At 39.3% G+C, this 25,341-nt stretch overlaps 1 protein-coding gene across 1 annotated transcript in view; it reads left to right on the plus strand.

The window, feature by feature from the left end:
• Window positions 1-2,430: 2,430 nt before the first annotated feature.
• The window catches only part of LOC128648613 (pyrethroid hydrolase Ces2e), a 237,738-nt gene continuing 214,827 nt past the window's right edge, over window positions 2,431-25,341 (plus strand). Inside the window, exon 1 of the mRNA XM_053701386.1 lies at window positions 2,431-2,615. Coding sequence (XP_053557361.1) covers window positions 2,555-2,615 — 61 coding nt within the window. The 5' untranslated portion in view covers window positions 2,431-2,554. The remainder of the gene's footprint in view (window positions 2,616-25,341) is intronic.

Genomic DNA, 25,341 nt, shown 5'->3' on the forward strand with positions numbered 1-25,341 from the left:
ACATAATGTGGCAAAGCATTTTGTGGATCATCATAATAGTAATCCTGTTACTTTAAGGGTACAGGTTATTGGTTGGGTACCACCTACCAAGCACAATAGACTTTTGGAACTAATAAAGCTTGAGACATATTGGATATATAAGCTTAAAAGTCTGCATCCTCTAGGTCTAAATATTGATATTGATGTGACTGCTTATATGTAATCTGGTAATGTAATCCATATGGGCTCTTTTTCTAGCACATCATCTTTTCTCATTTAGGTGTCTTTTATATTGTTTATTGTATATATGAATTAGTGTGTCATAATGAAATAATGGATTATTTAGTTTATATCAATTAACCTTTAAGTATTTTAATATCGGTCTTTTTAAATATCTATTTTTTAGTATCTTAACGTGTTTTTCATCAATTTGTGATAAATGTGTATTTTCGTTGAAATGTTTTTTGCACATAAGCATGAATTACGGTGACAATCTAGATACTAAATAGAAACTGTGTAACACACACACCCCCGGGAGGCATAGACCGATTGGAAGTTAATGATACAATGAGAGTTTGCTAATGGACGTGCCAGCGAGGGTGGGGTTTGTTCAAACTTACGGGTCAATAAGGAAGACTAAATTGGGAAAGTAGTATCCATTTTACAATTCTCTTGAAAAAGCCCGGCGAGAACCGGGAGAAACGCGTTGGGGTTACCTAGTATTGACTCCTCTATGGGGACATAGCCTCACTGTGCAAGCGGTATTGGCTATCCTAGCACGGCAGTTGTGTGGGGGATTTTTGGATATCCCCGCAACAGGCATTTGTGTGCTACAGACGATCTCCAGCTGCCTTTAGCTCTGTATGGTACATTTCGTGGACACAACACTTTTAAAGGCTTTTTATACATGTATTTCTTGTGAGTACATTTTTGTTTTGTGCATGTAAACTGTCTAATACATCTGCATTTGAATCTTTTCCTTTTGCGCTCTGTTTTGTTTATGTTATTTCATTAAGGATGGATTTGGATTACAATAGGTTAAAGGGACACCAGAATTTGTATTGTTTTAATAGACAGATAATCCCTTTATTACTAGACTTGTGCATGGTTGAAAAATTCGGTTCGGTTCAAATCGATTCGGATTTTTTCGAATTTCGGTTCGGATCGATTCGAATTCGGAAAAATTCGAATGAATTCGTTTCGGATTCATTCGGATTCGAATAAATTAGGCTGGATTCGGTTTGATTCGGTTCGGTTCGAAAAATTCGGAATTTTGGTATGTGTTAGGTGGGATGGGCTTTGTATTAGACTAGTATTATGTACTGTATATTAGGTGTAACCCATAGCAGAGTGATATAACCTAATATACTGTACAATACTAGTGTAATCCATTGCCATCCGAATTTACCGAATAAATCCGAACTAATTCGGATTTATTCTGTAGATTCGGCACTACCGTAATTCAGAAATTCGAATCGATCCGAATCTCCTTTTTTAACAAATTCGTCCGAATTTGGATTTGGAACGAATCGAAACGCACATGTCTATTACCCATTCCCTAGTTTTGCATAACCAACACTGTTATATTAATATACTTTTACCTCTGTGATTACCTTGTATCTAAGCCTCTGCAAACTGCCCCCTTATTTCAGTTCTTTTGACAGACATGCATTTTTAGCCAATCAGTGCTGACTCCTAGGGAACTCCATGTGTGTGAGCACATTGTTATCTATATGACACACATGAACTAACACCCTCTAGTGGGGAAAAACTGTCAAAATGCATTCATATAAAAGTTGACCTTCAAAGGCTAAGAAATTAGCATATGAACCGCCTAGGTTTAGCTTTCAACTAAGAATACCAAGAGACCAAAGCAAAATTGCTGATAAAAGTAACTTGAAAAGTTGTTTAAAATGAAATGCCCTATCTGAATCATGAAAGTTTATTTTGGACTAGACTGTCCCTTTAATCAAACACATGTAAATGAGCATTTCCTTTACACATTGAACTAAGGGGATATTTAAAAAAAAAAACTCCTTTGTCGCTGTAAGCTTTTAGCATCTAATAAATTTTGGATTGTGATCACCAGAAAAATGTGCTTACCATATAGTCCGAAACTGAAACCAGTTACCTGCGGCCAATATCGGGGAAATTGTGATCAACCCCTAGGTGTTAAAGGTGAGATAAACTGCACTATCCATTACTATATATCAACACAATTGAGGAAAAATAGCAGCTTCTTTTAAATTTACTCAGAAAGTAGTAACAATAATAGTGTTATAAATATCCAGTTAGATTTAACTAAATGTATTGTCATATCTCTTTAAAGATTTCATTGTGCAAAGCAGTGTTTAATTTGTCAGTTGATTTGTAAGACAGCCTTTCCTGGCAACTAATAAGAACAAACATTACAGATGTTTGTGGGATAAAAAGCTAAGTCTGCTGCTGGCTCTCTCTAATTCTTGCAGTTCTCTGTTTGCTACTGGACTGAGAACATTTGACTTTGCTATACATATTTAAGCCAAGTGTTGCTATTCTCCATTGAATACAATCATTTGGATAAAACTATTTTACTATGGATTCTGTGGTAATAGCTTTTCTCCTGCTTTGCCTGGGTGTGGAGGTACAGGGAACAGGTAAGAGACCCTTGAGTAATAAATGCATAATAAAATGTGTGGTAGCAGGCTGCAGATATGTATCTGTTGCATATGTGGTAGCAGGCTGCAGATATGTATCTGTTGCTTATGTAGTTGCAGGCTGCAGATATGTGTTTGTTGCTTATGTGGTTGCAGGCTGCAGATATGTGTTTGTTGCTTATGTGGAAGCAGTCTGCATATATGTGTTTGTTGCTTATGTAGTAGCAGGCTGCAAATATGTATCTGTTGCTTATGTAGTTGCAGGCTGCAGATATGTGTTTGTTGCTTATGTGGTTGCAGGCTGCAGATATGTGTTTGTTGCTTATGTGGAAGCAGTCTGCATATATGTGTTTGTTGCTTATGTAGTAGCAGGCTGCAGATATGTATCTGTTGCTTATGTAGTTGCAGGCTGCAGATATGTGTTTGTTGCTTATGTGGTTGCAGGCTGCAGATATGTGTTTGTTGCATATGTGGTAGCAGGCTGCAGATATGTATTTGTTGCTTATGTGGTAGCAGGCTGCAGATATGTGTTTGTTGCATATGTGGTAGCAGGCTGCAGATATGTATCTGTTGCTTATGTAGTAGCAGGCCGCAGATATGTGTTTGTTGCTTATGTGTGAGCAGGCTGCAGATTTGTGTTTGTTGCTTTTGTGGTAGTAGGCTGCAGATATGTGTTTGTTGCTTATGTGGTAGCAGGCTGCAGACATGTGTTTGTTGCTTATGTGGTAGCAAGCTGCAGATATGTATTTGTTGCTTATGTGGTTGCAAACTGCAGATATGTATTTGTTTCCTATGTGATAGCAGTCTGCAGATATGTGTTTGTTGCTTATGTGGAAGCAGTCTGCATATATGTGTTTGTTGCTTATGTGGTAGCAGGCTGCAGATATTTGTTTGTTGCTTATATGGTAGCAGCCAGCAGGTATGTGTTTGGTGCTTATGTGGTAGCAGGCTGCAGATATGTATTTGTTGCTTATGTGGTAGCAGGCTGCAGATATGTGTTTGTTGCTTATGTGGTAGTAGGCTGCAGATATGTGTTTGTTGCTTATGTGGTAGCAGGCTGTAGATATGTATTTGTTGCTTATGTGGTAGCAGGCTGTAGATATGTATTTGTTGCTTATGTGGTAGTAGGCTGCAGATGTGTGTGTTGCTTATGTGGTAGCAGTCTGCAGATATGTATTTGTTGCTTATGTGGTAGCAGGCTGCAGATATGTATTTGTTTCTTATGTGGTAGCAGGCTGCAGATATGTGTTTGGTGCTTATGTGGTAGCAGGCTACAGATATGTATTTGTTGCTTATGTGGTAGCAGGCTGCAGATATGTGTTTGGTGCTTATGTGGTAGCAGTCTGCAGATATGTGTTTGTTGCTTATGTGGTAGCAGGCTGCAGATATGTGTTTGTTGCTTATGTGGTAGCAGGCTGGAGATATGTGTGTGTTGCTTATGTGGTAGCAGGCTGGAGATATGTGTGTGTTGCTTATGTGGTAGCAGGCTGGAGATATGTGTGTGTTGCGTATGTGGTAGAAGGCTGCAGATATGTTTTTGCTGCTTATGTGGTAGCAGGCTGTAGATATGTATTTGTTGCTTATGTGGTAGTAGGCTGCAGATGTGTGTGTTGCTTATGTGGTAGCAGTCTGCAGATATGTAATTGTTGCTTATGTGGTAGCAGGCTGTAGATATGTATGTGTTGCTTATGTGTTTGCAGGCTGTAGATATGTGTTTGTTGCTTATGTGGTTGCAGGCTGCAGATATGTATTTGTTGCTTATGTGGTAGCAATCTGCAGATATGTGTTTGTTGCTTATGTGGTAGCAGTCTGCAGATATGTGTTTGCTGCGTATGTGGTACCAGGTTGCAGATATGTACAGGGAGTGCAGAATTATTAGGCAAATGAGTATTTTGACCACATCATCCTCTTTATGCATGTTGTCTTACTCCAAGCTGTATAGGCTCGAAAGCCTACTACCAATTAAGCATATTAGGTGATGTGCATCTCTGTAATGAGAAGGGGTGTGGTCTAATGACATCAACACCCTATATCAGGTGTGCATGATTATTAGGCAACTTCCTTTCCTTTGGCAAAATGGGTCAAAAGAAGGACTTGACAGGCTCAGAAAAGTCAAAAATAGTGAGATATCTTGCAGAGGGATGCAGCACTCTTAAAATTGCAAAGCTTCTGAAGCGTGATCATCGAACAATCAAGCGTTTCATTCAAAATAGTCAACAGGGTCACAAGAAGCGTGTGGAAAAACCAAGGCGCAAAATAACTGCCCATGAACTGAGAAAAGTCAAGCGTGCAGCTGCCAAGATGCCACTTGCCACCAGTTTGGCCATATTTCAGAGCTGCAACATCACTGGAGTGCCCAAAAGCACAAGGTGTGCAATACTCAGAGACATGGCCAAGGTAAGAAAGGCTGAAAGACGACCACCACTGAAGAAGACACACAAGCTGAAACGTCAAGACTTGGCCAAGAAATATCTCAAGACTGATTTTTCTAAGGTTTTATGGACTGATGAAATGAGAGTGAGTCTTGATGGGCCAGATGGATGGGCCCGTGGCTGGATTGGTAAAGGGCAGAGAGCTCCAGTCCGACTCAGACGCCAGCAAGGTGGAGGTGGAGTACTGGTTTGGGCTGGTATCATCAAAGATGAGCTTGTGGGGCCTTTTCGGGTTGAGGATGGAGTCAAGCTCAACTCCCAGTCCTACTGCCAGTTTCTGGAAGACACCTTCTTCAAGCAGTGGTACAGGAAGAAGTCTGCATCCTTCAAGAAAAACATGATTTTCATGCAGGACAATGCTCCATCACACGCGTCCAAGTACTCCACAGCGTGGTTGGCAAGAAAGGGTATAAAAGAAGAAAATCTAATGACATGGCCTCCTTGTTCACCTGATTTGAACCCCATTGAGAACCTGTGGTCCATCATCAAATGTGAGATTTATAAGGAGGGAGAACAGTACACCTCTCTGAAAAGTGTCTGGGAGGCTGTGGTTGCTGCTGCACGCAATGTTGATGGTGAACAGATCAAAACACTGACAGAATCCATGGATGGCAGGCTTTTGAGTGTCCTTGCAAAGAAAGGTGGCTATATTGGTCACTGATTTGTTTTTGTTTTGTTTTTGAATGTCAGAAATGTATATTTGTGAATGTTGAGATGTTATATTGGTTTCACTGGTAATAATAAATAATTGAAATGGGTATATATTTGTTTTTTGTTAAGTTGCCTAATAATTATGCACATTAATAGTCACCTGCACACACAGATATCCCCCTAAAATAGCTATAACTAAAAACAAACTAAAAACTACTTCCAAAACTATTCAGCTTTGATATTAATGAGTTTTTTGGGTTCATTGAGAACATGGTTGTTGTTCAATAATAAAATTAATCCTCAAAAATACAACTTGCCTAATAATTCTGCACTCCCTGTATTTGTTGCTTATGTGGTAGCAGGCTGCAGATATGTATTTGTTTCTTTTATAGTAGTAGGCTACATATATGTTGTTGTTGCTTATGTTGCCTGCTGCAGATATGTGTTTCTTGTTTATGTGGTAGCCGGCTGCAGATATGTGTTTCTTGTTTATGTGGTAGCAGGCTGCAGATATGTGTTTCTTGCGTATGTGGTAGCAGAATACATACATTTATTTGTTGCTTATGGGGTAGCAGGCTGCATATATGTGTTTGTTGCTTATGTGGTAGCAAGCTGCAGATATGTATTTGTTCATAATATGGTAGTAGGCTGCAGATATGTGTTTGATGCGTATGTGGTAGCAGACTACATAAATGTATTTGTTGCTTATAGGGTAGCAGGCTGCAGATACGTATTTGTTGCTAAAATGGTAGCAGGCTGCAGATATGTGTTTGTTTCTTATGTGGTAAAAGTTTTATATAGACAATTAAAATATATATATTTTTGTATAGTCCAGTAATCACTGTGGTAACAGTGAAAACATGCAAAAAAAAGTGCTTCTATTTCTAATCTATATTTTAACCCCCAGAAGCCCGTATGGGTCCTTGTTTAACATGTGGCTACCCTTGATGATAATTTAGTAAGACGATTACAGTAACAGCAGTGATCACTGGGCCATTTTCAATACTTATTTATTAAAATCTACGCAAACATTATATATTCTTTATTTTACACTTTTTGCCGCAGCTATCTCACATGTCATGAATTGTAAATATAATATTGGCATATTGTGACTCTGCTGGGCCTGCTGAAAAAAAAAATATATAATGTGTGTGGGTCACTCACTATAATTTAAATTTAGGGTTTAAATGTAGGTAGCAAAAAAAAACTCTAAATTTGCCCAGTACTGGGGTGAAATTTGTGCTTAGCAGTGAAAGGTTAAAGGGACAGGCTACATTAAAATTGTTATAGTTTAAAAAGATATATAATGTCTTTACTACCCATTAACCAGCTTTGCAAAACCAACATTGTTAGATTAATATACTTTATAACATTAAAACCTCTAAATTTCTGCCTGTTTCAAAGGCTCTATAGACAGCCTCTTAATCACATGCTTTTGTATCTGCTTTTCACAACAGAATACTGCTAGTTCATGTGGGCCATATAGATAATTGTCGCCTAGATTTAGAGTTCTGTGTTAGCCATCAAAAGCAGCGTTAAGGGGTCCTAATGCTGCTTTTGGCCGCCCGCTGGTATTTAGAGTCAGCCAGGTAAAGGTGTACTGCTCACTTTCAAGCCGCGACTTTTCCATACCGCAGATCCCCTTACGCCAATTGCGTATCCTATCTTTTCAATGGGATCTTCCTAACGCCGGTATTTAGAGTCATGGCTGAAGTGAGCGCTACACCTCTACCGACAAGACTCGTAACGCCCATGGAAAGGCTGTAATTAAGAGCTTTATGGGCTAACGCTGGTATATAAAGCTCTTAACTACAGTGCTCTAAAGTACACTAACACCCATAAACTACCTATGTACCCCTAAACCGAGGTCCCCCCACATCGCCGCCACTATAATAAATATTTTTAACCCCTTATCTGCCGACCGCACATCGCCGCCACCTACATTATCCCTATGAACCCCTAATCTGCTGCCCCTAACATCGCCGACACCTACATAATATTTATTAACCCCTAATCTGCCCCCCCCAACGTCACCGCCACCTAACTTCAAGTATTAACCCCTAATCTGCTGACCGGACCTCGCCGCTACTATAATAAATGTATTAACCCCTAAAGCTATGTCTAACCCTAACACCCCCCTAAATTAAATATGATTTTAATCTAACGAAATAAATTAACTGTTATTAACTAAAGTATTCCTATTTAAAACTAAATACTTACCTGTAAAATAAACCCTAATATAGCTACAATATAACGAATAATTATATTGTAGTTATTTTAGGAATTATATTTATTTTACAGGCAACTTTGTATTTATTTTAACTAGGTACAATAGCTATTAAATAGTTATTAACTATTTAATAGCTACCTAGTTAAAATAATTTCAAAATTACCTGTAAAATAAATCCTAACCTAAGTTACAATTAAACCTAACACTACACTATCATTAAATTAAATAAATTACCTACAAATACATACAATTAAATACAATTAAATAAACTAAACTAAATAAAAAAAACACTAAATTACAGAAAAATCAAAAAATATTACAAGAATTTTAATCTAATTACACCTAATCTAAGCCCCCTAATAAAAAAAAATAAAAAAAAGTCCCTACCCTATTCTACATTACAAAGTAATCAGCTCTTTTACCAGCCCTTAAAAGGGCTTTTTGCGGGGCATGCCCCAAAGTAATCAGCTCTTTTGCCTGTAAAAAAAAATACAACCCGCCCCCAACATTAAAACCCACCACCCACATACCCCTACTCTAACCCAACCAAACCCCCCTTAAATAAACCTAAGACTACCCCCCTGAAGATCTCCCTACCTTGAGTCGTCTTCACCCAGCCGGGCCGAAGTCTTCATCCGATGGGGCAGAAGAGGACATCCAGACTGGCAGAAGTCTTCATCCTATCCGGGCAGAAGAGGACATCCGGACCGGCAGACATCTTCATCCAAGCGGCATCTTCAATCTTCATCCATGCGGAGCGGAGTCATCTTCTTCCCAGCCGAAGTGGATCCATCCTTTTCAACTGACGCCTACTCGCCGAATGAAGGTTCCTTTAAATGACATCATCCAAGATGGCATCCCTCGAATTCCGATTGGCTGATAGGATTCTATCAGCCAATCGGAATTAAGGTAGGAAAAATCTGATTCAATCAGCCAATCTGATTCAAGTTCAATCGGATTTGATGATCCAATTAGCCAATCAGATTGAGCACGCATTCTATTGGCTGATCGGAACAGCCAATAGAATGCAAGCTCAATCTGATTGGATGATTGAATAAGCCAATCAGATTTTTCCTACCTTAATTCCGATTGGCTGATAGAATCCTATCAGCCAATCGGAATTCGAGGGACGCCATCTTGGATGACGTCATATAAAGGAACCTTCATACGGCGAGTAAGCATCGGTTGAAGAGAATGGATCCGCATTGGCTGGGAAGAAGATGGCTCCGCTCCGCATGGATGATGATAGAAGATGCCGCTTGGATGAAGGTCTGCCTTCCGGATGTCCTCTTCTGCCCGGATAGGATGAAGACTTCTGCCGGTCTGGATTTCCTCTTCTGCCCCATCGGATGAAGACTTCGGCCCGGCTGGGTGAAGACGACTCAAGGTAGGGAGATCTTCAGGGGGGTAGTGTTACGTTTATTTAAGGGGGGTTTGGGTGGGTTAGAGTAGGGGTATGTGGGTGGTGGGTTTTAATGTTGGGGGGGTTGTATTTTTTTTTACAGGCATAAGAGCTTATTTTTGGGGCATACCCCGCAAAAAGCCCTTTTAAGGGCTGGTAAAAGAGCTGATTAAAATTCTTGTAATTTTTTTTATTTTCTGTAATTTAGTGGGGGGGGGGTTGTAATTTAGTTTAGTTTATTTAATTGTATTTAATTGTATGTATTTGTAGGTAATTTATTTAATTAATTTAATGATAGTGTAGTGTTAGGTTTAATTGTAACTTAGGTTAGGATTTATTTTACAGGTAATTTTGTAATTATTTTAACTAGGTAGCTATTAAATAGTTAATAACTATTTAATAGCTATTGTACCTAGTTAAAATAAATACAAAGTATGTAAAATAAATATAAATCCTAAAATAGCTACAATATAATTATTCGTTATAATGTAGCTATATTAGGGTTTATTTTACAGGTTAGTACTTAGTTTTAAATAGGAATACTTTAGTTAATAAGAGTTAATTTATTTCGTTAGATTAAAATTATATTGAATTTAGGGGGGTGTTAGGGTTAGGTTTAGACTTAGCTTTAGGGGTTAATACATTTATTATAGTAGCGGCGAGGTCCGGTCGGCAGATTAGGGGTTAATACTTGAAGTTAGGTGGCGGTGACGTTGGGGGGGGCAGATTAGGGGTTAATAAATATTATGTAGGTGTCGGCGATGTTGGGGGCAGCAGATTAGGGGTTCATAGGGATAATGTAGGTGGCGGCGGTGTCCGGAGCGGCAGATTAGGGGTTAATTGTGTAATGCAGGTGTCAGCGATAGCGGGGTCGGCAGATTAGGGGTTAATAAGTATAATGTAGGTGTCGGCGATGTCGGGGGCGGCAGATTAGGGGTTAATAAGTGTAAGGTTAGGGGTGTTTAGACTCGGGGTTCATGTTAGGGTGTTAGGTGCAGACTTAGAAAGTGTTTCCCCATAGGAAACAATGGGGCTGCGTTGGGAGCTTAACGCTGCTTTTTTGCAGGTGTTTTTTTCAGCCCAAACTGCCCCATTGTTTCCTATCGGGGAATCGTGCACAAGCACGTTTTGCCAGCTTACCGCTACCGTAAGCAACGCTGGTATTGAGGGTTGAAGTGGCGGTAAATTCGTCTCAACGCTCCCTTTTTGGAGCCTAACGCAGCCCTTCAGACAACTCTAAATACCAGCGTTGTTTGGAAGCAGCGGTAGGAAAAAAAGCTGCGTTAGCAACGCGGGTCTTTACCGACAAAACTCTAAATCTAGCCGAATGTGTTCACGCCCGAGAAGTTATTTAAGAGTTAGCACAACACAGTACTAAAATACAAGTCAATAGATAATAGTCAGAGTCATGTGATCAGGGGCTGTCAAAAGATGCTTAGATACAAGATAATCACAGAGGTAAAAAATTATATTAATATAACTGTGTTGGTTATGCAAAACTGGTTGAATGGTTGATAAAGGGATTATCTATCTTTTAAAACAATAAAAATCCTATTGTAGACTGTCCCTTATTTCAAGAGAAGGCAGCAAGCAGGGACGTGGAGGGTGAAGGCTCAGACAGCGGCTGCCGGTGGTCGGCTCACACTCTGTGCTGCACTGATAGCTGAGCTGACTGTGTCACAGTCACTACGAACTTAGAACTTCTGTTCATCATTAGATCTGGCTGCTGCTGGCAATCAGGAAGCACAGTGAGTGAGTGTCAGTAGTACTCAGTATAAATTAAACTTGGTGCACTCAGGGTGACCGGGTGGGAGGAGCTGCTTTGCCAGCTGAGTTGTAAGTTTAAAAGTTTACTCACTCACTGGCCTCCAGCATCCTCCTTGACTGAATTGGCAAGAGCTGTCACCTGTGCCTGTGAGCTGGGGAAATGAATGTGAGGGCCCTAAGTAAGGTTACTTGCCCTGCTAGCAGAGAAAATAGAACTGTGAGCCAGGGAGAATCTAGTGCAGCTGCCAGTTTTGTTTATATTATTCGCTGTCTCAGCCATTTGTTAATTAGCAGGAGGTGCCGCACTAGTTCAGTTTGCTTTGACAGATTTACAGCAGCACCACGCTGCCCTCCCCCCCCTCTTTGTATTGGATGCTTGAATGACCACGTAGGGAAGGAAGCACATCATCTGTAGAAGTTTTGTTCTCCCTGGAACTCAGCACTTAAAGGTCAGTGACACTGGGCTGACAATTTAATCATGACAGATACATATAGGAGCATAATTATTTTTGACTATATAATATATATACTGTATATTCCTTTTTATCATGATACATGTCTCAACAATGTTTAAAATATGGACCCCTATCTATGACATATTAATAGGATAACTTATTACTTCTGTATTCACTCATATTTGGAATCTCACTGGCTTATCAGATGCCTGAAAAAACAAAGAAGATGTTATTTATTTTAAATATACAGTCATATGTTCATTAAATATATTATATAAACCTTAGACACATCTCCTAGATCCATAATATATATTATTTATACAGTCTGAGTATAAATGAAATATCTGAAAATCAGACACAAGTAAGTTTTAAAGTTTCAATCTTATGCTTTCAAAATACACAGGTTTTAAAACACTTTCTTTGTCATTCAATAGAGACGAAACATCTGGGTATCTGTGTATTTAGTTGGCACAGAGAGGCCCAGTGATTAATCATTTATTTATCGACAAGTCTGTGTTAATTACCACATCCTCAAGATTCTGCTTATGTTTCTCAACTAAAGTACAGAATTATGTCACCATCACCCCAGGGGTCTGTGCAGAACTAACTTTATTACCAGTTCTTCTGACAGTGATCAAAAGTATATTTGAAGTGACATTATCTCCCACAATTTGAGACAAATTATCTCTTTTGATCTCTTAGATGTCTAAAGCAGCGAGGGGGGTGGTATGCTGTGGCTATAGCTAAATCAATTTATATCAAAGTAGATATTAGCTAAAATAAAATATTAAATTATGTGATACATATGTAGTTTATCCAATGCCACTCAGCAATACCCTAACATAAAATCCCCCTTTCCATTTTAATATATGTAGGACACATGTGTTGGAATTGATTTAAATCCAGTGATAATTGGTGAGTGTACTGACAGTATGCATTCTAGACAGTCTTATTACGAAGAGAGTCTGATATTTTTTAATCCTCATATTTATGCTCGTTAGCTAGACAACTTTTCGTTAGCTACAACTTTTCTCTAGTGTATTTGGGGACATGACACTTTAGTCTCCTTCTATGACTTGGAGTTGGGACCTAGGGTGGCATGCTTGCAGCTGAATAATATGGACCCATTTATCCATAAAATTATCATTTTTAGGGATCCTAATTTTATAGGCAACTGGAGATATTTTGTGAGTAATGACAAAAGGATCCTTCCATGATGGAAGAAACTTCTTCTCCTTAACCTGATCTCTTCCAAAGTTATAAAGATAAACTTTATCATTAATTTCATATTCCTTTTTGGAAGTTTTGAGATCATAATAGGTTTTAGCAGCAGTTGCGGACTTCTCTATGTTCCTTGAGCAAATGCAAAAGCATATTGGAGATGCTTCCTTAAGGTTTCTACATATTGATGGGTAGTAGCAGCATTTATTAAGCTCTGGTCTGATGTACGGTAAGTAAATACTGAGGTAGAACCATTCTTCTACCAGTCATCAATTCAAAAGGTGACATATTAGTAGCACTACTTGGTGTTGCTCTTAATGCCATTAGGACTAGAGGTAATTTTACATCCCAGTCCTTACCTGTTTCACTCACAAACTTTTAGAGTATTTTCACAATGGACTGGTTGTAACACTCTACACCACCACTAGAGGCAGCTCTATATGCTAAATGAAGCTTTATTTTAACCCCTAGTATTTTCCACATTTTTGTCATGACTTCGCTAGTGAAGTGGGTCCCCCGATCAAATTTGATTCACTGGGGCAAATCTGAAAAAATATGTGGTTGATGAGCAATGCTGCATATGTTTCAGCACTATTATTAGGTGCACTGATGCACTCTACCCATTTAGTGAACAGACCTGTTACTGTCAACATGTATCTGTTACCTCTTGATGACTGAGTTACTGGATCAATAAAATCAACTTGTATATCTGACCATGGCATTACCATCCCCCTTTTCTGCAATGGTGCTCTATGTGTTGGTGCAGTGGGTTGGAACTGTGGACAGATTAAACATCCTTGACAGCAGGTTTGAACATCCTTCAACATATGCGGCCAAAAGGCATAATCACACAATATTTCATATGTTAATTTGGCACCACGATGGCCAGATGTGGGCGCATCATGGGCATGTTGAAGCATGAGACCCCTGAACTGGGTAGGTACCACCCAATGTTGGATATTTGTTTTGGAGGTTCTAATTAACAAACCATCCTGTAATTTGAATAGTGATTTGGACTTCATTAAGATTCTAAGATCTTCCTTGCCAATAGAGTCATCTTTTGAGATGGGGTTGTTTTCTGTTTATAGAAAATATCTATAATGGGTCTTCTTTTTTACTATTGATCAGGTCCTCACTAGGAGAATTCTGACTCCATTGTACCAGGTTAAGCTCATTTAGTTGTTTAGCCTGGTTTCTGGTAATGGCTTCTACATGAATTGCACCCATTTAATGGTCAATATTAAGGAGCTTCCAGTTATGGCCCCTTGTTTGGATAATGCATCTGCAAGATCAATGCCTTCCTTATCAGGAACTAGAATCCTGGAATGACCCTTGGTCTTTTTCTAACGTATGGTTAACCCATTGGAAACCACTAATTTATCAATCTCACAGAACAACTTACAATGTTTGACTGGTTTGTTGTTAGTTTTCTGCATACTATTTCTTTTCCAAGCTGGCAGGTATTCAACAAAACTGTCACGCACATAATTTGAGTCAGTAATGATCACAAATTCATGAATACCTTGTTCAGTAGCCATCTCAATGTTTTTTAGAACAGCAGTTAGTTCTGCAACTTGACTGGATCTTGGTCCAATGTTGAAACCTACAGAAATATTTTGGAATCCATTTGCCCAGTTATACCAATGCCAATGACTATTCTGCACTCATTATCAATAGTGGCATGGTAAGAACAACCATTAACATATACCCAAGGTAATGATTGACAGTGGTTCTCATTGTATATTTTATATGGGGAAAGCAATTGTTCCTCCATGAAATCATCTTCTAATAACTCTTCCCCATGATCCTTAGCAGTACAGTCATAGAGCTCAGCAAGCCTCTGTGCGACTGGATTCTTTTTGTTTTGCTTATAGCAAATTTCCCATCTCACCCAGCAAAGGCTGGTAGTCCATTTCTACAATACTTTTCTTGCCCTGTATATAGCTGTGGAAATTTTGTAGAGCCCATACAGTAGATAAGAGAGCCTTTTCACAATCACTAAATTTTATTTCTACTGGGGATAAAGTTTTGCTCACATAAGCAATGACTTTGCTTAAATTATCATGTTTTTGGTATAAAACAGCACTCATGCTTATATCTGTGTAACCTGTCTCTAAGTAGTAAGGTTTACCACCTTCAGGGTAACCTAAGCAAGTTGCTTGAGTGAGTTTTCTTTTCAGCTCTCTTATGGCTGTCTCTTGAGCCTCACTCCAGTGCCATATCACATCAGTCTTTAGAAGATGTAGCAGTGGTTCAGCTAATTCTGCATAATTATCAATGCATTTGCGAGAATACTTTGTCATACCCAGGAATGATCTTAATTCCTTTAAGTTAGTTGGGTTCTTAGAATTTATTATAGCTTCAACCTTTTTCTTCTGGGGATTTAACCCTTCAGAAGTAACTTCATATCCCAAGAAGTTGACACAAGTACGGCACCATTGGGCTTTTTGTAGGGATAATTTAATGCCAGCCCTTTTAAGTTGGCTGAGGACATGTTTAAGCTCTCTGATGTGTTTTTCAAAGTCTGTGCTTTTGATTAACGCATCATCAACATAGGATAACGTTCCCCTTTCCAGTGCATCAGGCATAGCCTTATGCATGAATACTGCAAATTCATGTCCTGAATTTATGTATCGAAACGGAAGTCTTTGGAATGCATATTGGAACTTTTGGAAGGAGAATGCAAGCTTATACTGGTCTTCCTCATGTACTTTTATGGTCCAGTATCCCTGCGCAATCAATGGCAATGAATATTTTGGATCCCTGCATCTATGCTAGGCACTGGTCAATATATGGTACAGGCCAGTCAGACATGTACACTCATTTGTTTAGCTGTCTTTAGTCAGCACAGAAAAGCCACTGTCCATTTGGATTAAGAATACCTAGAATAGGATTATTATAAGAGCTATGCACTTGTTGGATAATACCCCTTTCTTCCAAGTTCCTTATGATTTCTGCAAGACTCATATGAGGCTAAAGGGAGTATGTATTGTTTTACAAATACAGGTGGTGCATTGGGATCTGTTTGGATTCTTGCAATGTGCAGGTCTGTAGTCCCACAGTCATAAGAATCCCTAGCAAAAGTATCTTGGTATTCCATCAGGAGTGTCAGGGTGCCAGGAATCAGACTGAGACAAGAAGTGGAAAAATAATCACACCTTTATTAATAACAAAAATAATAAAAAGTCCACAAGTCAAATAACAAGCCAGGAATCAAAGCCAGAGCTGGTAGTCAGACGAGCGGATTCAGGAGCCAAAGCAAGTAGTCAGACGAGCCGGAATCAGGAACAAGGAGAACAGCAAAGTCAGGAACAAGCCAGGGACCAGGAACCAGAAGGGACAACAGACTAGACAGGTAATACACAGGAACTGGAACACAGGAACTCACAAACAGGTCTGAGACAATGCAAGGGCAAAGCATACTGAACAGAGGCCCTTTAAATAATAAGTGATGACATCACAATTATTAGACTGCAACCTGTCTCAAACGGATGATGTTCACCAGTCTGGCCATAAGAGGGCATGCAGGAAATGAGCCGCATAACACACTATGTACCAGATTCAGTAAGAGAGGTCAGTAAAATGGCTGCCAGCAGCACATGGCAAACAAAGCAGGGAAAAATCCTGACAGTACCCTCCCCTCAACGACCCCTCCCCCGCGGGAGGACAAAAGGCTTATTGGGGAAACAGGCATGGAAGGCATGGAGGAGGGCGGGAGCATGAACATCAGAGGAGGGAACCCACGAATGCTCCTTCCGGACCATAGCCCCTACAGTGAACCAAACTGTACTGTACACAGCCCCTGGACATACGAGAGTCAATAATGCTGCTGACCTCATATTCTTCATGGTTGTCAACAGAGATAGGACGGGGACGAGGCAACACAGTGGTAAACCAATTACAAACCAATGGTTTGAAGAGGGAGACATGAATAACATTGGAGATGCGCATTGCAGGAGGAAGGTCAAGAGAATAGGCCACAGGATTGACCCGTCTGAGTATCCGAAAAGGACCAACATAATGGGGAGCCAGTTTAATGGAAGGCACACAAAGGTTCAAATTGCAGGAGGACAGCCAAACCCTCTTACCAACCTGGTAGGAAGGAGTGGGCAGATGCCTACGATCAACCTGGAACTTTTGATGCTGCATAGAACGATGAAGGCAATCCTGAATCTGCACCCAGTTGCACCTGGAGATGCTCCTCCAAAGCCAGAATACCCTGAGACATGAATGAATCGGGCAACAAGGATGGTTGAAACCCATAATTCGCCATGAACGGGGATTACTGGGAGGAAGCATTAATAGCACTATTATGAGCGAACTCTGCCCAAGGTAACAGTTCAAACCAATTATTGTGGTGATCTGAGACATAGCAATGGAGGAACTGTTCCAGAGCTTGATTAGATCATTCTGCAGCCCCACTGGATTGAGCGTGATATGCCGAGGAGAAGGAAAGCTGGATACCGATTTGAGCACAAAAGGATTGCCAAAATCTGGAGACAAACTGGCTACCCTGGTCCGAGACTAGCTCCTTGGGTAACCCATGTAAACGGAAGACCTCCCAGGCAAAAGAGAATGGTCAACCACCATTAGGATAACACTATTGCCATTGGAAACAGGGAGTTCAACAATGAAGTCCATGGAAAGACGTGTCCAAGGACGCTCACCATTAGCAATAGGTTGAAGAAGACCCAAAGGAAGACATTGAGGAGTCTTATTCTGTGCACAGACTGAGCAGGAGGCAACATATGCAGCAACATCAGAACGAAGACCTGGCCACCAGAATTGTTGAGTGACAGACCAAATCATTTGGTTTTAGCCCGGATGACCTGCGGATTTAGGATACTGGTAAGTGTGCAATAGTTTAGTTAGAAGATTCTCAGGTACAAAGCACTTACCATTAGGTTTCTCAGGAGGTGCATTGGTTAGTGCAGCCAGGATCTCCTCCCCAAGGGAGAAGTTAAATTAGTATATATGGTGACCAAAATATGGACAGGAGGTATAACTGGAATAGTTACAGACTCATCCTTGAACACAGGTGAAAATTTATAAGAGAAGGCATCAGCCCTAACATTCTTACTACCAGGCAGGTAGGGGACCACATAATTAAACCGAGACAAAAAGAGCACCCATCTGGCCTGTCGGGATGACAAACGTTTTGCTTCAGATAGATAAGTCAAATTCTTGTGGTCAGGTCATGTCAGTGATAGGTTTGACCAAGGAAGAATTTTTTTTAATAAACTTCCTATAGAAATTGACAAAGCCCAAAAAACGTTGAATAGAGCGAAGATCAACTGGGCAAGGCCACTGCAGGACTGCAGACAACTTGTCAGGATTCATGGAGAACCCTGCAACGGAGATTACATAACCTAGGAAGGTTACTTGAGTCTGATGGAACTCACATTTCTCGAGTTTACAAAACAGGCCATTCTCACGTAGTCTCTGAAGTACCCATGTAACATCAGAACGATGAGCCTCAAAAGTGGGTGAGTGTATAAGGATATCTCTAAGGATACATCTAAGTACACCACAACACACTGTTGCAACATATCTCATAAGACATCATTAATAAATTCCTGGAAAACACCTTTAGCATTACATAGACCAAAGGGCATTACAAGATACTCATATTGCCCGCTCCTCGTGTTAAATGCTGTTTTACATTTGTGGCCCTCCTTAATCCTAACAAGATTGTATACTCCTCTCAAATCAAATTTAGAAAAGACTGTAGCTCCCTTGAGGCGGTCAAAGAGTTCAGTAATGAGCAGAATAGAGTAAGCATTCTTAATGGTAAGACAATTAAGACCCCTACAATTGATGCATGGTCTTAACTCGCCACACTTTTTCTTCACAAAGAAGAACCCTGCCCCTGCAGGAGAGCAGGATTTGTGAATGATCCCCCGTAACAGAGCATCAGCAACATACTCCTCCATAGCACAATTCTCTGCAACCGAGAGAGGGTAAACCTGGCCTGAGGAGAAATTGCTCCGGGTTGCAGGTCTATGGCACAATCGTAAGACTGGTGAGGAGGCAATGTACCGGCATGCACCTTGTCAAAAACGTCTTGGAAATGTCTGTACTCCTCAGGCAATTGAGATACCAAAGAAGTGCACAGGACTTTGACTGGTTTCCGAAAACAAGTGGAACTACATTGCGGAGACCATGACAAAATTTCAGACCTATGCCAGTCGAGACTGGGATTGTTCTTTTGGAGCCAGGGATAACCCAGAACAAATGGAAAATGCGGAGAGTTAATTACCTGGAACTGGAGGGTTTCAAAATGGAGAGCCCCAACAGCCATGGATACCAGAGTGGTTTTGTGAGTAAAGAGTGCAGACTGAAGGGGCCTGCCATCAATGGCCTCAATAGCAAGTGGAACGGACCGAGGCAATACAGGAATGGAGTGCTGTGATACAAAGGCACTGTCAATGAAATAGCCTGCAGCACCGAAGTCAACAAGAGCCAGGGTGACTATGGAGGAGTCCACCCAGGAAAGGATAACCGTGACCAAAGGTTTCTCCTTTATTTGTTCCGGGGACGAGGATAAACCATCCAAGGTCTGCCCCCGACAGGACCTTAAGTGCAAGCGTTTAACCAGTGGTGTAGGAGAAGACTTTAAAAGGTGGCCCTGTAACCCACAATAGAGGCAGAGCCCCTCCCTCCTCCTAAAGTTCTTATCTGCCGTGGAGAGACACGTGAATCCCAACTGTATCGCACAGCAGGACCTGGTGACTCGGGAATCGAAAGCATCAAGAAAAAACATCATGGCAAAATATGGCATTACATAAAAAAAAAAAATATATGAGCATACTAATAAGTGTATGAAAAGTATTTAAATCAGCAAGAACACCAGAAATCTTGGGTATTAAACTTAAACTCCATACTTAAAACAAATTGAACCAACAAACCCAAGATAATTAAAGCATTTCATAGAAGGGAAAAATAAACAGGGCACTTTATCAAATACATCAAGGTAAGTTTGCGTACAAAAATACACTTAAGCAAATAGACAGCAAGTGTAAATCATATCTTTATGCTGACTTAATTTACCTCTTCTTAAGGTTCACAATGAACCAACTAAACCTTCCTCATGAATTGGAGATTTTTCGATAATACATAACAAAACAGAAAACAAAACAAGAAAAAAAAGAACAAAACAAAAAAAAAAAAAAAAAAAAAAAAAAAAGGGAGGGGGAAGAATACCCTGCATTGCACCTTTCCACATCCCACCAATACCACCCATATTCAATATGTTCCTTTATTTCCTTTCTCTTATTTAATACCAAGATGACGGGAATAAATCCCATAATATTAAAGTTTCAAAATAAGCAGACCTAAGGAATTGCTTAGTTAAGAATATATTGTGTCGATATGGGATAGGACTGTATGATTTTTACCCATTTCTTTAAAAAATGAATTATTTGCCTTTTATGAAATTAGATATACTATATTGTTCAAACATAATCTGTGATTTAATTGCCTGAATAAACAGCCCAAAAGGAGGAGCTGTACGATTTGTCCAATTCTTCAAGATCAGATTGCGTACAATCATGATGGCTGTGTTGACAAGGTTATAATTTTGGTTGTTTGTAGTCTTGTACAAACAAAAGATGAATTTTGTCTCTATTTGTACTTTGTATTTCTACAAATTTGTCCTGTGTATTCTTATTTAGGCAAAAATTGACTTTATGCCAAAGCTTCTTAATTTTCAGGCAATGGCATTTGTAACAGTTATCTTGACGATCTTGTGACCATCTAGCTAATCTAGTTGGTGTAATATATGCATTATTAAGAAGCTTTAAGTGAGATTCTTTCCAGGAGGAAGGAAGAGAAGCCTCACAAACCCATTTAATACCTGTTTTAATTATATCAATCTCCACATCCTCAAAACTCTTGATCCAGCATAGGAACATCTTATCTAAATTTAATTGGCATTTTTTTCCCAACAATATTTTATAGAGTAGGGAAATTGAATGATTCCCTTCCTTATAAAGGTTAATATAGTCGCCAATTTTCCCAAATCACTCCTCCCATTGACCTAATTGCATCTTCTTATAAATATAATGGTGTAGTTGAAGATATGCAAAAAAATTGTTATTGGGTAGGTTATACTTAGTGGCAATACTCTCAAAGATTGACATCCTGTAATCCCCTTCCAAAGTTTGTATTACAGTAGTTAGACCATTGTAAGCCCATTTATTAAATATCTCAAACTGGCTCCCTGGAAGAAATTCCGGATCTTCTCCTTAAATAGGTAGAAAAACAGATATGTAAAAATTAATCTTCAATGTTGTACAAAATTATTGCCAAGCTTTGACCACATTATGTATATTGAACAACATTTTAATAGCTTCAGGAAGTTGTGTATGTGGGCAATGCAAGATAGCTTTAAGGGAGAAAGGATGTATTAGCTTTTCTTCCATAGTTTTATTGGTCAGGTAATCAGATGACAAGAGCCAATCCACTGCATGTCTTGCAAGTATTGAAATATTATAGGATCTAATATCCAGAAAGGCAAAAGCAACGAATTCTGTCAACTGAAAGATTTGAGATATAGATAAGTTGTGCCTTTTTACTTTCCAAAGAAATTTAGCACATTCCTTGTTAAAACTCTTAATATCCCGATTTAGGATAATCAAGGATAGGTTATTCATGATATATAATAGCTGTGGAAAAAGAATAGTTTTGATAATCATGACTTTAGCTGATAATGAAAGGGGGAAGAGACTCCATCTGTGTAATTTAGAAATTATATTAGAGAAGAAAAATGTATAATTAAGTCTGTACCACATATTAGGATCTTTATGGAAATTAATTCCCAAATATCTGAACCTTTCTACTTCTTTGAAGTTATGTTGAGTATAACTGTCCTAATTTTTGTGTATCCAAACTATTTCTGTTTTCTCTGCGTTAACCTTATAACCAGAAAATGAACTGAAGAGATTAAGAATCTGAAGAGCTGTTGGGATATTTATTTTGGTATTTTTAAAGTATATTAGTAAATCATCTGCGTATAGCAATAGGACAAATGTCTGACTCCCTAAACTGATTCCCTGCAATTCTAGAAGTATCGCTAAAGGTTCTATAGCAATATTAAAAAGGAGAGAAGAGAGGGGACAGCCCTGCCTTGTTCCTTTGTTTAGTTTAAAAAAGGTGTACAACTACTATTTACTAAGGCCTAGATTTGGAGTTTGGCGGTAGCCGTGAAAAACAGCGTTAGAGGCTCCTAACGCTGGTTTTAGGCTACCGCCGGTATTTGGAGTCAGTCAAAAAAGGGTCTAACGCTCACTTTTCAGCCGCGACTTTTCCATACCGCAGATCCCCTTACGTCATTTGCGTATCCTATCTTTTCAATGGGACCTTTCTAACTCTGGTATTTAGAGTCGTGGCTGAAGTGAGCGTTGAAGTGGACAAAACTCCAGCCGCAGAGAAAAGTCAGTAGTTAAGAGCTTTCTGGGCTAACGCCGGTTCATAAAGCTCTTAACTACTGTGCTCTAAAGTACACTAACACCCATAAACTACCTATGTACCCCTAAAACGAGGTCCCCCCACATCGCCGCCACTCGATTAAATTTTTTTAACCCCTAATCTGCCGACCGCCACCTACGTTATACTTATGTACCCCTAATCTGCTGCCCCTAACACCGCCGACCCCTATATTATATTTATTAACCCCTAACCTGCCCCCCACAACATCGCCGCCAGCTACCTACAATAATTAACCCCTAATCTGCCGTCCACACGCCGCCGCCACCTACATTATAGCTATGTACCCCTAATCTGCTGCCCCTAACACCGCCGACCCCTATATTATATTTATTAACCCCTAATCTGCCCCCCTCAATGTCCCCTCCACCTGCCTACACTTATTAACCCCTAATCTGCCGAGCAGACCGCACCGCTACTATAATAAAGTTATTAACCCCTAATCCGCCTCACTAACCCTATAATAAATAGTATTAACCCCTAATCTGCCCTCCCTAAGATCGCCGACACCTAACTTCAAACATTAACCCCTAATCTGCCGACTGGAGCTCACTGCTATTCTAATAAATGTATTAACCCCTAAAGCTAAGTCTAACCCTAACACTAACACCCCCCTAAGTTAAATATAATTTAAATCTAACGAAATTAATTAACTCTTATTAAATAAATTATTCCTATTTAAAGCTAAATACTTACCTGTAAAATAAATCCTAATATAGCTACAATATAAATTATAATTATATTATAGCTATTTTAGGATTTATATTTATTTTACAGGTAACTTTGTATTTATTTTAACTAGGTACAATAGCTATTAAATAGTTAAGAACTATTTAATAGCTAAAATAGTTAAAATAATTACAAAATTACCTGTAAAATAAATCCTAACCTAAGTTACAATTAAACCTAACACTACACTATCAATAAATTAATTAAATAAAATACCTACAATTACCTACAATCCAACCTAACACTACACTATCAATACATTAATTAAATACAATATCTACAAATAAATACAATGAAATAAACAAACTAAAGTAAAAAAAATAAAAAAGAACTAAGTTACAAAAAATAAAAAAATATTTACAAACATCAGAAAAATATTACAACAATTTTAAACTAATTACACCTACTCTAAGCCCCCTAATAAAATAACAAAGACCCCCAAAATAAAAAAATGCCCTACCCTATTCTAAATTACTAAAGTTCAAAGCTCTTTTACCTTACCAGCCCTGAACAGGGCCCTTTGCGGGGCATGCCCCAAGAAATTCAGCTCTTTTGCCTGTAAAAAAAACACATACAATACCCCCCCCAACATTACAACCCACCACCCACATACCCCTAATCTAACCCAAACCCCCCTTAAATAAACCTAACACTAAGCCCCTGAAGATCTTCCTACCTTGTCTTCACCATACCAGGTTCACTGATCGATCCAGAAGAGCTCCTCCGATGTCCTGATCCAAGTCCAAGCAGGGGGCTGAAGAGGTCCATGATCCGGCTGAAGTCATCATCCAAGCGGGAGCTGAAGAGGTCCATGATCCGGCTGAAGTCTTCTATCAACGGCATCTTCAATCTTCTTTCTTCCGGATCCATCTTGAAGACCTCCGACGTGGAACATCCTGCTGGCCCGACGGACTACCGACGAATGAAGGCTCCTTTAAGGGACGTCATACAAGATGGCGTCCCTCGAATTCCGATTGGCTGATAGGATCCGATCAGCCAATCGGATTGAACTTGATTCTGATTGGCTGATTCCATCAGCCAATCAGAATTTTCCTACCTTAATTCCTATTGGCTGATAGAATCCTATCAGCCAATCGGAATTCGAGGGACGCCATCTTGGATGACGTACCTTAAAGGAGCCTTCATTCGTCGGTAGTCCGTCGGGCTAGCAGGATGTTCCGCGTCGGAGGTCTTCAAGATGGATCCGGAAGAAAGAAGATTGAAGATGCCGTTGATAGAAGACTTCAGCCGGATCATGGACCTCTTCAGCTCCCGCTTGGATGATGACTTCAGCCGGATCATGGACCTCTTCAGCCCCCTGCTTGGGCTTGGATCAGGACATTGGAGGAGCTCTTCTGGATCGATCGGTGAACCTGGTATGGTGAAGACAAGGTAGGAAGATCTTCAGGGGCTTAGTGTTAGGTTTATTTAAGGGGGGTTTGGGTTAGATTAGGGGTATGTGGGTGATGGGTTGTAATGTTGGGGGGGGGGTATTGTATGTGTTTTTTTTACAGGCAAAAGAGCTGAATTTCTTGGGGCATGCCCCGCAAAGGGCCCTGTTCAGGGCTGGTAAGGTAAAAGAGCTGTGAACTTTAGTAATTTAGAATAGGGTAGGGCATTTTTTTATTTTGGTTTTTTTTTATTTTATTAGGGGGCTTAGAGTAGATGTAATTAGTTTAAAATTGTCGTAATATTTTTCTGATGTTTGTAAATATTTTTTTATTTTTTGTAACTTAGTTCTTTTTTATTTTTTGTACTTTAGTTAGTTTATTTCATTGTATTTATTTGTAGATATTGTATTTAATTAATGTATTGATAGTGTAGTGTTAGGTTTAATTGTAACTTAGGTTAGGATTTATTTTACAGGTAATTTTGTAATTATTTTAACTATTTTAGCTATTAAATAGTTCTTAACTATTTAATAGCTATTGTACCTGGTTAAAATAAATACAAAGTTACCTGTAAAATAAATATAAATCCTAAAATAGCTATAATATAATTATAATTTATATGGTAGCTATATTAGGATTTATTTTACAGGTAAGTATTTAGCTTTAAATAGGAATAATTTATTTAATAAGAGTTAATTTATTTAGTTAGATTTAAATTATATTTAATTTAGGGGGGTGTTAGTGTTAGGGTTAGACTTAGCTTTTGGGGTTAATACATTTATTAGAATAGCGGTGAGCTCCAGTCGGCAGATTAGGGGTTAATGTTTGAAGTTAGGTGTCGGCGATGTTAGGGAGGGCAGATTAGGGGTTAATACTATTTATTATAGGGTTAGTGAGGCGGATTAGGGGTTAATAACTTTATTATAATAGCGGTGCGGTCCGGTCGGCAGATTAGGGGTTAA

Source organism: Bombina bombina, chromosome 1 (genome assembly GCF_027579735.1).
Source record: "Bombina bombina isolate aBomBom1 chromosome 1, aBomBom1.pri, whole genome shotgun sequence".
In the NCBI taxonomy this organism is placed as follows: domain Eukaryota; kingdom Metazoa; phylum Chordata; class Amphibia; order Anura; family Bombinatoridae; genus Bombina; species Bombina bombina.